The sequence below is a fragment of the Chanodichthys erythropterus genome, chromosome 7 (genome assembly GCF_024489055.1).
Source record: "Chanodichthys erythropterus isolate Z2021 chromosome 7, ASM2448905v1, whole genome shotgun sequence".
In the NCBI taxonomy this organism is placed as follows: domain Eukaryota; kingdom Metazoa; phylum Chordata; class Actinopteri; order Cypriniformes; family Xenocyprididae; genus Chanodichthys; species Chanodichthys erythropterus.
Window position 1 is genome coordinate 12,645,597 of NC_090227.1, and position 13,443 is coordinate 12,659,039.

Genomic DNA, 13,443 nt, shown 5'->3' on the forward strand with positions numbered 1-13,443 from the left:
TTCCTAAGTAAATGATTGTTTATTTCCTTCACTGAATCTCTGTGTCCTTCTAGTTTATTAAAAGACTGTTTATTGGTAATCATGATAAAAATTGACAAAAACGTTAAAGATTATTTTATTTCAGGTAAAGTTTATTTTATTTCCATTAATAAAGTTTTTTTTTTGTTTGTTTGTTTTTGTTTTTTGATGAAGATGATGATGATGATGATGATTTTACTTTAATTATTTAAAGCTGCAGTCTGTAACTTTTGTTTAAAAATTATTCAAAATCAATTTGAGCAAGTTCATACAATAACCAGACAGTGTTCAAAACTACCTTACCTTAGCCCAATTTACAACAGTAAGAGTGTAACAATGTTTCGTAATCAGGATTGTACCGGTGGGTTTCCGTGGGAAATTTGAGCATGCAGTCATTCGTCGTAACAGAGTTCGTAATAAAAGGAAGGAAAACGACAAGGGTCGGCTATGACTACTGGCTGCTTTATTGGCAGAACCAAACAAAAAGGCGTGCAGACAGGCACAAAAACAGTCATGAACAATATAATAATTAATTCCAACATTCAGCAGGTCTCCAGGAGTGTGGCAGCCAATAGTCCTTCTCTCTCTCGCACGCTCCTGTTTCTCCTGGCGTTAAATACTCTCTCCACGCCAATTACTGCAACAAGAGACAGGTGTTTGTTATTTGCGCTTAACCCGCTCATCCACAGTGCGTTTCCTGACACTCTCCCCTGCTGCAGCGTTTGCTGAACCACGCCCCCCTCGCCACATTCGTCTTTGCGTCATTATGTCACGTCTGTTTACATAAAAAAGGAGTCCCAGCTAGTAGGCTATATGGCATGTGGAGGATGCTACAGGCAGCAGATCATTTATAGCCTTTTTTTTTTTTTTTCACAGCAGCTGCAATAATTAAACTTATCATTTTGATGGTGGATTGTAATCCAGAAAGGTCCAAATGAAATCATCAATGACAACTGGAGATTTACACGTAAAACTGGAGATTTACTCGTAAAAGACTTCGGACTGCGGTGTGGCTGCGGTGTGGCTGTGATTCCAAAGTAAAGTATCCACACCGATGTGGTGACTGACACCAAACATTAGATTAATTCGCACAATTCACGTAAAAATAATAATTCCGCAAATAACTGCAATTGCAGGTTTCAAACAGAGATGACTACAAAGAGGCAAAACTTATGGACTGCAGCTTTAAATTAACAATAATCACCCTGAATAGCAGTAGCCTGAATAGATGGATAGTGGGGGTGTATTTGATCCAGTGGTATTAGTGCTGTTTATGAATAACATAAATGTGATGTGATCTGGGAAAACCCCTCAGATGTCACAATGGAACATTTTCAGGTAGGTCAAAAAATAAGTTGAATGTAATTTTTTTTTGGAAAATTGGATTTTCTTTAAATTATTACTCTATAACATCTTGTCTATCATCTCTTGGCAAAATCTGCTTGTTTAGTGCAGAAAATAACTATTTATAGTGGCAAACTGCTCAGTGGAGGTGCAAAAAAAACAAAAAAAACATAGCTTTCCTCTTAACACTACAAAGACGGTTCACCTATCAAAACAAACCACATAACATGTAGAATGAAGGTGTATCAATGCACATTTCCCGTCAGTCCTGTGTAAACTATGGCACACAAAGTAGCTGAAGTAGCTGCTCACTTAAATGATCTTGCTCGTCTCAGTCTGCTCAATCCTGGTGATGTCAGTGACCTAAACTATATAATGGACTATTTCACATCCAGGGATGGAGGATTAGATAATAGAGAAGTTACTGAAGAGGAGACAACTTAGCTGTGCTGCAAGGTGCGCTACAAGGTATACTATTCGTACTATCTAAACATACAAGGGGTGATCAAAAGTTCAGAGACCATGCCCATGATAAACAACGGAAAACTTACTTCACTACTTACTAAGCTGCTGTCATCTTCAGGGTAACATTAATTTGTCTCCTTGTGTAGTGATGCAGCTTTTAAATTCTATTTTTTTTTTTTACCAATCTTTCAGTTTATCGTGTTTATTGCTATTTCAAAATAAAGGTCTGAAAAATTCTCAAATTGAGAAGCATTTACTAGATAAGTAAAATAACATAAGATATTATGTCTTGTTTTCTGAAAGAAAAATCCAAATTAATTTGTTTGGAACTGCACCCAAATAAAATCTTACTGAAAGCTAATTTTTTGAGATATTAACCTAAATATTAACCTAAAACTTCTTCATTTTGGCTTTGATTTTAGAGTAAAACATGTTTTGTAAAATATATATTATTAGAAAATATAAACAATTATATTTTTACATTTTCATAAACTTAAACTTCTATAACTTTTTTTCTGTTTAACTTTTTATAATAATTTATTTCACTTATGCAATAATCTGCCAAGTGTCCTCCTTAAAACAAGAGCAACCTTAGGTCTATATTCAGCACAAGTATTTTTTTTATTTATTTTTATTTATTTATTATTATTATTATTTTTTTTTTTTGCTGGGCGATACACTGAAAGTGTTAAAGATAAATTTGCATAACCTTATTCTCAAATAAAGCAATATGATGAAACATCAATAAATCAAGCAAAACATTATTTTTTTAATGATTTTTTTATGATTAGATTTTTAATTTATATTAAAAGAAAACAAAAAACTCAAAAGGTATATAGAATGCAACTGGTATTTTTGGTTAATAAAGTCTTAAGGGGAGTTTAGTCATCCTTCACTGAGGTTCTCAGCTTTCCTTTTGTGTCATTTCTAACCCAAAAGTAAATGCATTGACAACAGATAACATTTTATACTGACCTCATTAACATATGTGCAAAGCTATACTCAATTCTAAAATGAGTGTGAGATTGAAGGAGGTGGCAGTTATAACTGCATGACTTACAGTCTTAAAATTTTTACACAAACTTTTTTTGGAGCCACAGTGTGAACATTTTAAACAAAGAAACTAAAAAAAAAAAAATAAAACAAGTAATTGATAACAATCAATTTTCAGTTATCATTTCAAAAGTTAAAGTTTAAGCTTGGGGAAAGAAAAAAAAAAAAAAAACTAGTTAAAGAAAAAACACTACAATGATGTTTTGAAACAGAACAAGAGTTTTTTAGTGTAAAGTGGTTTTGTATTTACCCCTTTTAAACTGGCTGGGCAGAGAGGTTGCCTAATGACTTATGAATCATGTTTACTACAGCTACTTAGGGTCAACATTATGCAGACATGTGAATCAACAGCAATCACTATTTAGTTTGTCCTTTTCTAAGTTTGTTTTTTATTCCACATTTTGTCTGTTTTAACCTCTGTCTACTATGACCTCAGTATCAAAAATGATGTATTCTCCTCTGAGGGACTCTGTGATGAAAGCTCAGGCAGTGCTCTCCAACAAGGTGCATGCATCTTCATTATGGTCCTCGACAAGGTCTGTGCACTTCTGTTCACATTGGGCATATACCCTGCATATTGGAGAATACCATACAGCCTACCTTATAAGGTTTTAACAAGCACTGATTAACTGATCTTTAATTATCTGTGAATCTGTGTCAGTTATCTGCAATATTCATCCTTTAAATAAGTTGGATATGTAACTGATTATTGATCCACCTCTGCATGGCCACTAATATTGATAGCTATACTGAATAAATTCTCATCAGACTCAACCATGTCAGTTCCCTAGTGTAGTGCAAAACACCACCAAAATATAACCTAGAACATATGCCACGCTTTCCATTGGTTTTGAGAAGATATTCCAAACTAAAAACCTATCATGACAAGTTATGTACCAAGTTGGCTATCACAAAGTTAGCTACTCAGTAAAACCATAGTTTTGCTGAAAATTTTACTTACTGGTTTTGTGAAGCTGAGTCTTACCCGGCTTCAGCTGTTTTAAACGATTGTTTAAATGAGTAAATGTAAGGTATTATTATGCGCTGGTACTATCATGTTGGACTAAGAAACACACAGTGATTGCGCTCCTGCTGATGAGTAATTACGTGGCTATCAGGCTGTGAGCATGCGCACTGTCTTCAGCACCACGGCGAGCGTGGACATTGAGCTTCACACTTCAGTTCGCGCGCGTGTATGTGTGTGTGTGAAGATTCAACCGGTGGCTTTTGTTTTCTGACTCCACTGGCGTCGCGACTGGGCTTCACATCACGCAAGAATTCGTGTCGAGTGAATTCTGAAAGGGAATAATACCACTAATACTACTAATAAAAAGACAGAAACATTTCCACGTTAAAAGAGCTCGGTTTGTCCGCGAGAGTGGGATGCCGTCAGTGAGATGATGTTTCTCTGCGAGGGGATTGCGCTTTAGAAGCTCCACAATTCAGAAGGATGCTGGTGGGAAATGCCTGTCGACAGAGAGGACGAGATTTGTCAAAAAGCGCTAGAACTCGTATCGGATCTTTGTTCTACGGGGGAGGTTCAGAACGAAAACTGTTTGGATTTCATTTATTATTTCCGAGACCTTGCCAGGCCGAGGTATTCGGACTCAGGTAGGCGACACTTCTGTTCTAAACGGCTGCATGCGTTTTTTTTCTCCTCAGCATCACGAACACGGTTAACACTAAAGTACCATTTTAATTTCATATCCTATGTTTATTTTTACGTAGTAGGTTCTTTTTCATTTGATTCAGCATTGACTTGTTGCTTAACAATTTATTCCATTTTCAACCTCCAGGTGTGATTAGGCTGGAGGAATGTCGACCACATTCACTGATATCTTACTGTGTTGGTGTGAGTGTCGTTATGTTTGTCGGTTGCGGTTGAGTTTGGTGTAGACAATTACTTTTGCAGCATGGCTTATTTCATTTTACTTTAATTTTATACGAATTCAGTGGTTTAGCAATTATTTATTTATTTTTTTTACCAGAATGCTATATGTCATAATTTCTCTGGTAAAAGGCTGTTCCTTATGACATGAAATGATCACTGGGGTGCCAAGAGGTTCTAGGCTTGATCAATAAACTATCACAAATGAGTCCTTAATCGAGACACTTGCCTCAGCTTTCTCCAGGATCCTCCAGGGTTGTCCCTTTCATAGCATTAGCTAAATAACTAAATAATAATAATATTAGTAATGAGGTGGTGACATGATGAACCCCTCACAGCTTCACCCCAATCCTCCTGTATTAAACCTATTCTCTTAATGCCATGCCCCCGGGGATAGCCTGACACACCACACATTTACGTTTCATCATCATCCTCTTTTTTTTCTTTTTTTTTTTTTAATTATTATTATTCTTTAGATACTGTTATATAGCTGAAGCCACTCTGTCCAGTGAAAATTGAAAATTGTTGCATTTGATTTAAATATGGCATTTGTTACTTCACATTTATACTGTGTAGATGAACAGATTGAGACAACGCACAACCTATTCCAACAGCACAGGCCAACTTTAAAAAGTGGAGTACTGGAATCAGACTGCTTGGATTCTTAAGCTACAGCACCTGCTGAGCAAGAGGCAGGAGTATTTTGTGCTACACTCACGTGTGCCAAAGGGATCTGGTAACCAGTATTAAATTTACCACAATAGCTTTTACAATGATTCATCTTGATGTTTGATGCAGACATAGTTCCTAGATTTATTATATTTATAACACAAAGCTTCAAAAGTTTATTGGCTTATTTATTTGCCAGATATGCGTAGATATGTACTATATTATAACACTCCGTATTAGGGCAAAGCTTTTGTTATAGGTCATGAAATTTTGGAAATACATTTTAAATAAATGACTACACATAAAATTTGCTCAGATCTACCCCTCACAGCTTCACCCCAATCCTCCTGTATTAAACCCATTCTCTTAATGCCATGCCCCCTGGGATAGCCTGACACACCACACATTTACGTTTCATCATCATCATCATCTTTTTTTTTATTTTTTTTTTATTATTATTTTTCTTTAGATACTGTTATATAGCTGAAGCCACTCTGTCCAGTGAAAATTGTTGCATTTGATTTAAATATGGCATTTGTTACTTCAACACTGGTTACCAGATCCCCTTGGCACACGTGAGTGTAGCACAAAAGCTGAAAGCCAAAATTTAACCCTAATCCACTCCCCCAACACACATGCATACCAGCTCAAGATTCTTAGAAGCTATATCCGCATCTCACTCACACTCTCTGACGCACTGAGCTCCTGTGACTGCATTGGCATGGTTGGTTTTGTCAGTTCATTGAGAGCCAATAGCCTGCACCATAACCCATGTCCCACAGTAGTGGTGCAATAAAAGAGTACAGCTGAGGCATGTAATTTCATTTTGGGTGATTGGCATCATGCAAAAAAGTGAGTTTAGCACACAAAAGTGTGTCAATGTCACTGAACTACTTTGTGTTTTTGAATTTTCTTTTTTTTTTTTTTTTCTCTCTCTCTCTCTGAAGGAAACTTGTGAAAGAGGTTTATTGAACAATCCAGGTGGGAATGCAAAATCATTTGTCACAAAAAGAACCAATGTAGACACACTGGAAAACCATTCCTCTACCTACATTTTTTTCAAAACTCTATATATACCTATATACAGTATACATAAATACAGGCAGTGTCGTCTATATAAAATACCTACATACATTCAATTTACTGCTCTTTCCAGCTTAAATCAACACTATGGACAGTAAAACACCAACAACTTTTATTATTTTTTTCCCATAAATCATGATTACAGGGCAGATTATTGATTAATAAAGACTCATTGCATTGTTCCTTGCACAAACTATGTTATGACCTCAAAAAACAACAACAAAAAAAACAAACAAACAAAAAAATATAGTGATTGATTTGTAAACTATGGAAGAGGATTAGGGCCAAGCAATAATAAAAAAATAAAACCATCTTGAGATTAAAGTTTAAAAATGTTTAAAAATGTTGAGAATAAATTCATTAAATTACGAGAAAAAAACTTGTTACATTTCAAGAAAATAGTCGAGATAAAATGTTGAAAATAAACTCGTTAAATTTTGAGAAAAAAGTCGAGATAAAATGTTGAGAATAAAGTCATTAAATTACGAGAAAAAAGTTGTTAGATTATGAGAACAAACCCGTCAAATTACGAGAAAAAAAGTCGTTCAATTTTGAGAAAAAAGGGAATTTTTACGACTTTTTTTCTCATAATTTAATGAGTTTATTCACAACATTTTATCTTGACTTTTTTCTCGAAATTTAACGACATTTTTCTCATAATTTAACAAATTTGTTCTCGTAATTTAACGACTTTTTTCTCGTAATTTAATGACTTTATTCTCAACATTTTATCTCGACTTTTTTCTAAATTTAACAAGTTTTTTCTCGTAATTTAACAAGTTTATTCTCAACATTTTATCTAGAATTTTTTCTTGAAATTTAACAAGTTTTTTTCTCGAAATTTAACAACTTTAATCTCGAGATGGTTTTATTTTTTTATTATTGCTTGGCCCTAATCCTCTTCCATAGTAAACTTTGTTTTGACATTTGAATCACATAATTAGTTCCATATGTATGACTTGTCTGGTGTGGTAAACTAGTAAACTAAACTCACCTGGTACAGTGAGGTACTCAACACTTTTGTACATGGGTACAAAAACTTGTAGCAGCAAACTAAAATGGCATGATTGCTTCAACACATACATTGCAATCTCACAATGTACATGCTGAAGTCTTTTCTTAACAGGTTTAGGGTAGGGTTTAGTGTAGGTGGCATGTTATTTTCAACATAGTACAGCATTAACCATTAACCATTAACCATTTTCAAACTGCCACGATACAAACAACAACCAGCATAATAAAACACAATTCTTGTTTATCTGCTTAGTATAAAACTGAATGAATAAAGCTTTTAGGTTTGCCCCAGGCATGTTTTTCATTGAGCCTGATTTGAAAAGTAGAAGAAGAAGAAGAAAAAAAAGCAATAGTGTAATGCACTTAGTTAGTTATATACAGTATGCAATTAGTGATGTTTACTACATTAAAACCTTACTCTAAGTATAAAAGAGAATAAACCGCTTAGCCGGTTTATTATCAGATACATTGACACAATAACAATCAATGCCATATGTGTGTGCTGTAAGTAATCAGACAAATTGTATTCAGGTTTTTTTTTTTTTTTTTTAGATCAGAATAGTGCAGAGATGAAAGTTGGAGTGAGAGAGGAGGAGTGGGATTACGAACCTGGCCAGACAACAGCTTTTATATACTCAATGTTATTTGACCTAAGACTGTTTTACAGAGTTTCCTCATATTTTCAGCAGAAATCAAGCATTAATGAAGACTATGCTTCTCCAATAGCTTAGATATTATTAAATAAGCAAATAAACACATTTGACCAGTCTTACAGCAAGAGTGGTTTTGCTCCATGGGAAATCAGGAAATTCAGACCAAGTGGCTGTGTAAACTATAATTAAATAATCAGCAGCCTGAAGCCAGAGTGAAAAGAAAGAGGCAAAACAATCATTATCTAGCATCTTACTGTGCCGGAATGATCGCCTTTCTGTGAATGCTATAGTAACATTGTTATTTCTTTTGGAGGACAGATAATCTTTTTTTGAGAATAGACTTGATTACACAAGGGGCAATATTGAACACCGAGTGCAATGCTTCTGTGATTTTGCAATGATTCAGAATATTTAGAGCTCATTTTTTAGCCTTCTTAGGAAAGTCTGTTATGGCATAACCAACATTTGATATTGTTCTATGTGGTTTTTGGTTCAGAGAAAGGGCTGCAGCATGAAAAAACACAGGCTGGAGTTCCATTGCTTTATTAGCCTCTTATTGGAAATCCTATTTCATCGTCTCAGTCCCACTTTGCAGAAAGATGTGGAATGGGGTCAGAGGGTCCAGCATAACCACTCAGAGCTTTGGCATGTAACAAGATACCAAGGGTGAATGACTGCCTAGTACTTTTAGATGTTGTTATTACACCTTTTAGGGGTCTAGGAACATGCAATATTCCTGTTTGTGAAAGTGAATACAAAGAAAACCTGCATTCTTCCATATTTATGATGTTGCATGTGTTACATAACTGCAAGCAGTTTTAAAATGTATAGAAATATTTGCTACATTATTACTATTTAAAACATCACTTCAAAATGATTTTTTTTTTAGCAAATTTGATAAGGAAAAAAAAAAAAAAAAAATCTTGTTATTTACACACTGGTTAGCCAAACTAGTCAAATACTAAACTAGTACAGTTTAAAATTATCAGTATTTTCTGTGTTTCTCGAGAAAAAAAAAAAAAAAAGAACATGAACATGGACATGAATGCATTTGTGCAAGCAGCTGCAGCGCAGTGGGAATCTCAGCTACAAAGCACTTTGAAGCTCTTTGTATGTTGGAATGTTTCTATGGGTTACTAGATATGAGCCATTGTGGAGCTTTCACTTTGAAGTGTAACTGACACACTCAGTAGACTGAAATGAGTTGGGCTGCTTTAGAGGACTCTGCTCAACAGGGACAGCTCAAATCAAATAGAGTTTGGCAGCTGCTGTCTCTGCTGAATGCTGGGGATATGTAAAAGGAGAGGAAGAGGGGAAAAAAACTCTTCCCATTAAAAAGTCCAGGTATAGTTCTATCTAGTTTATATAAAAATGCCAAGGTTTCATAATGCAGCATTTTAATTGAGCTGAAATCATTGATGAATATTTACTGGTTCTTTTTTTATCATTATTTTTTTTTTTGTTGTTATTCCACAGGATCTCTGTGGAATATTATGATGTAATGATGGAATGAAACACAACATACAACTATTACATTATTAATATTAAATGTTTGTTACATGTTTATAAAATTTGCACTATTTGTATGCCATATTAAAATAATTGTCCATCATTAATAGGTAACTATGCAGGAAGTAATGCAGGAAAAATGAGTACTACAACATTTACACTTCAGCTACTACTATTAACTAATCGGTAAGTAATAGCGAATTTAGGACTGAGACAGTTCTGTATTAGGTAATAATACTATTTGAGAAAATTATTCAATGAGACCATATTCATTAACCACAAGTATATTAATAACTATGACCAATTATAAAGAATTACCAGTTGATTACTATTCATAACATTAACATGTCTGCGTCATTATTACTCTGAACATGGTCATTGCTCACATCACAGATACGTTAATGTTGTAATTAATAATTAATTGGTCATTTTTTTATAATTCTTGTTTTCATGTTAATTAATAGTAATAGACAAAGGGTTACTGAAGTACTACTCATTTGTCCCGCATTACTCCCTAGTTATCTATTAATGACTGACTGTTATTCTAAAGTGTGAACTGTTTTTACAAGTTTCCTTCATTTAATATGTAATTTGGTGATTTAAATAGCACAGATGACAAGACCAATGCTACTGGATTGCTAACACACGTTACTAATACAAAATTATTTCATGTTATTTTGGTAAACTATTTTATTCAAGATTATTTTTTGGGCACAACATTTATCACATTGCACATATAGTATATAATACTATGACACTAAGACAAAAATTACTGGTAATTAATGTTCTCTTCTTTCAATATTTTCAACATTGCTTTTTAAAGGTGCCCTAGAATCAAAAATTGAATTTATATTGGCATAGTTAAATAACAAGAGTTCAGTACATGGAAAAGACATACATTGAGTTTCAAACCCCATTGATTCCCCCTTCTTATATAAATCTCATTTGTTTAAAATACTTCCGGAAAACACGCGGATAACACCGACTGTTATGTAACTGTCGGGATCATTAATATGTATGACCCCAATATTTGCATATATGCCAGCCCATGTTTGAGCATTAGACAAGGAAAGGCAGTATTAACGTCTGGATCTGTGCACAGACAAGGTAAGCCAGCAAGAACAACAGCGAAAAATGGCAGATGGAGCAACAATAACTGAAATGATCCATGGTAGCATGATATTTTTAGTGATATTTTTAAATTGACTTTCTAAATGTTTCATTAGCATGTTGCTAATGTACTGATAAATGTGGTTAAAGTTACCATCATTTCTTACTGTATTCACGGAGACAAGAGAGCCGTCGCTATTTTCATTTTTTAAACACTTGCAGTCTGTATAATGAATAAACACAACTTCATTCTCTATAAATCTCTCCAACAGTGTAGAATTAGCCATTAGCCACAGAGCATAGCCTCAAACTCATTCAGAATCAAATGTAAACATCAAAATAAATACTTTACTCACATAATTCAAAGCATGCATACAGCATGCATGACGAACATCTTGTAAAGATCCATTTGAGGGTTATATTAGCTGTGTGAACTTTGTAAATGCGCTGTAATATAGTCGAGAGCTCGTGTGGCAGGGAGCACGCAATTTAAAGGGGCGGCGCTGCCAAAATCAGTGTATAGTTAATGATGCCCCAAAATAGGGTCGGTAAAAAAATCGGTAACACTTTACTTGAAGGGGTGTGCATAAGACTGACATGACACCTTCATAATCATGACATGACACATGCCATGAATATGACGGTGGGTTTATGCATGTTTATGACAACTGTCATTAAGTGTCATTCGGTCAGTTATGTAATTTTTAATGCAAAGATGGCATTGTTTGAGATGTCTTTGTTACAACAACTTGACATAAACCAATGCATCATAACCTGTCAGTGTCTTTGTCATGACAACTTGACATTAGCAAAACATCATAACCTGTCATAAACATGACATAGCAGATTAATTATCAAACTTAAAAAACTACTTAGCTTTATGGGTTAACATTACATTACATTATTTTGGTAACACTTCAATATAGGGAACACATATAAAAATGATTAACTATGACTTTTCCCTCAATAAACTCTTAATTTACTGCTTATTATAGTTAATTGTTAGGTTTAGGTATTGGGTAGGATTAAGAATGTAGAATATGGTCATGCAGAATAAGGCATTAATATGTGCTTTATAAGTACTAATAAATAGACAATATTTTAGCCATATGAATGCTAATAGTAATGAGCAACTAGTTAAAAGACTCTAAAATAAAGTGTTACCATTATTTTATAACAGTGTCATCTTTTTTAAGAAATTTGAAATTGTCTATTATCTGAACTTCTGTTGGTGGAAACTTAAAAAAAAAACAAAAAAAAAAAACATGAAATGAAAAATAGTCATGACGCTGTTATAAAATTATTTGTCAAAGTATTGTCACTTAATGACAAGTTCAATTTGTACCACTTTACTTGAGCTCATGATACATATTCATGACACTATTATAATGGCCTCATGACAGCCAATGTCAAAACCAACCACATGACAGTTTAATGTAATGTTAACACATAAAGCTAAATTATGTCAAGTTGTCATGACAAAGACACTGACAGGTTATGATGCATTGGTTTATGTCAAGTTGTCATAACTCGGACATCACAAACAATGTCATCTTTGCATTAAAAATGACATAACTGAGCGAATGACACTTAATGACAGTTGTCATAAACATTCATAAAACCACCTTCCTATTCATGACATGTGTCATGTCATGATTATGAAGGAGTCATGTCAGTCTTATGCACACTCCTTCAAGTAAAGTGTTACCAAAAAATCTATGGGGTATTTTGAGCTGAAACTTAACAGACACATTCAGGAGACACCTTAGACATATTACATCTTGTGAAAAAGCATTCTTTGGCACCTTTAACTGATCTGTTTCTCTATGATTAAGACAGCCTTGGCTGTGCATTGTGAACTGTAGTAAATATAGCTTGCGGTTTTAAATTAGATTTTATTTTCTATATATACCCATGGTACAATGTCATAAAAGCATTTTAATAAAACTGTATTTTGTTCATGATTTTTAATTTCAGTAGATAATGTATTTTGCTCCACAATCATGAATCTGAAAGAAAGTAACATCCAGGTATTTTGATCACTTGTTCATCACAGATAATGGCTGTCTCAGAATACCAAGGGTTTTTAAATGATTATCTTAAATACTATTTGATGTAAGATATTAATGGTAGGAAATAACCAGGCAGCTTTTTAATGGGAATCAGACAGACTGCATGGTCTATGACCCGTTTCTTCAACAATTGGAACCTAAGATTTCCCAGGTTTCACATGCACCTGACGCTCCAACCTATTAATAAATGTGGAACAATAAGCAAGAGACCTGTTAAAGACTATTATTTTATGCCAACTCTAAAAAAGTAACATTATGTGGAGTACCTGTCTCCCCAGCAGAGCAGTATTTCAGAGAAGGAGACTCACAACAGCAATGGTATAGTTCAGGTATAGTTCTATCTAGTTCACATAAAAATGCCAAGGTTACATAATGCAACATTTTAATTGAGCCGAAATTGTTGATATTTACTGGTTCTTTTTTTATCATTATTCATTTTTTATTACACAGGGTTTACGTGGAATATTATGATGGAATGATGGAATGAAACACAACGTACAACTATTACATGTAAATGTTTGTTACATGTTTATTACCTGCTACTACAAAATAGCACTATTTGTAT

At 34.0% G+C, this 13,443-nt stretch overlaps 1 protein-coding gene across 1 annotated transcript in view; it reads left to right on the forward strand.

Annotated features, from left to right (window-relative positions):
- Positions 1-4,343: 4,343 nt before the first annotated feature.
- The window catches only part of syt9a (synaptotagmin IXa), an 82,254-nt gene continuing 73,154 nt past the window's right edge, over positions 4,344-13,443 (forward strand). The window contains exon 1 of the mRNA XM_067389023.1: positions 4,344-4,491. Within this exon, the coding sequence (XP_067245124.1) occupies positions 4,344-4,491 (148 nt within the window). The remainder of the gene's footprint in view (positions 4,492-13,443) is intronic.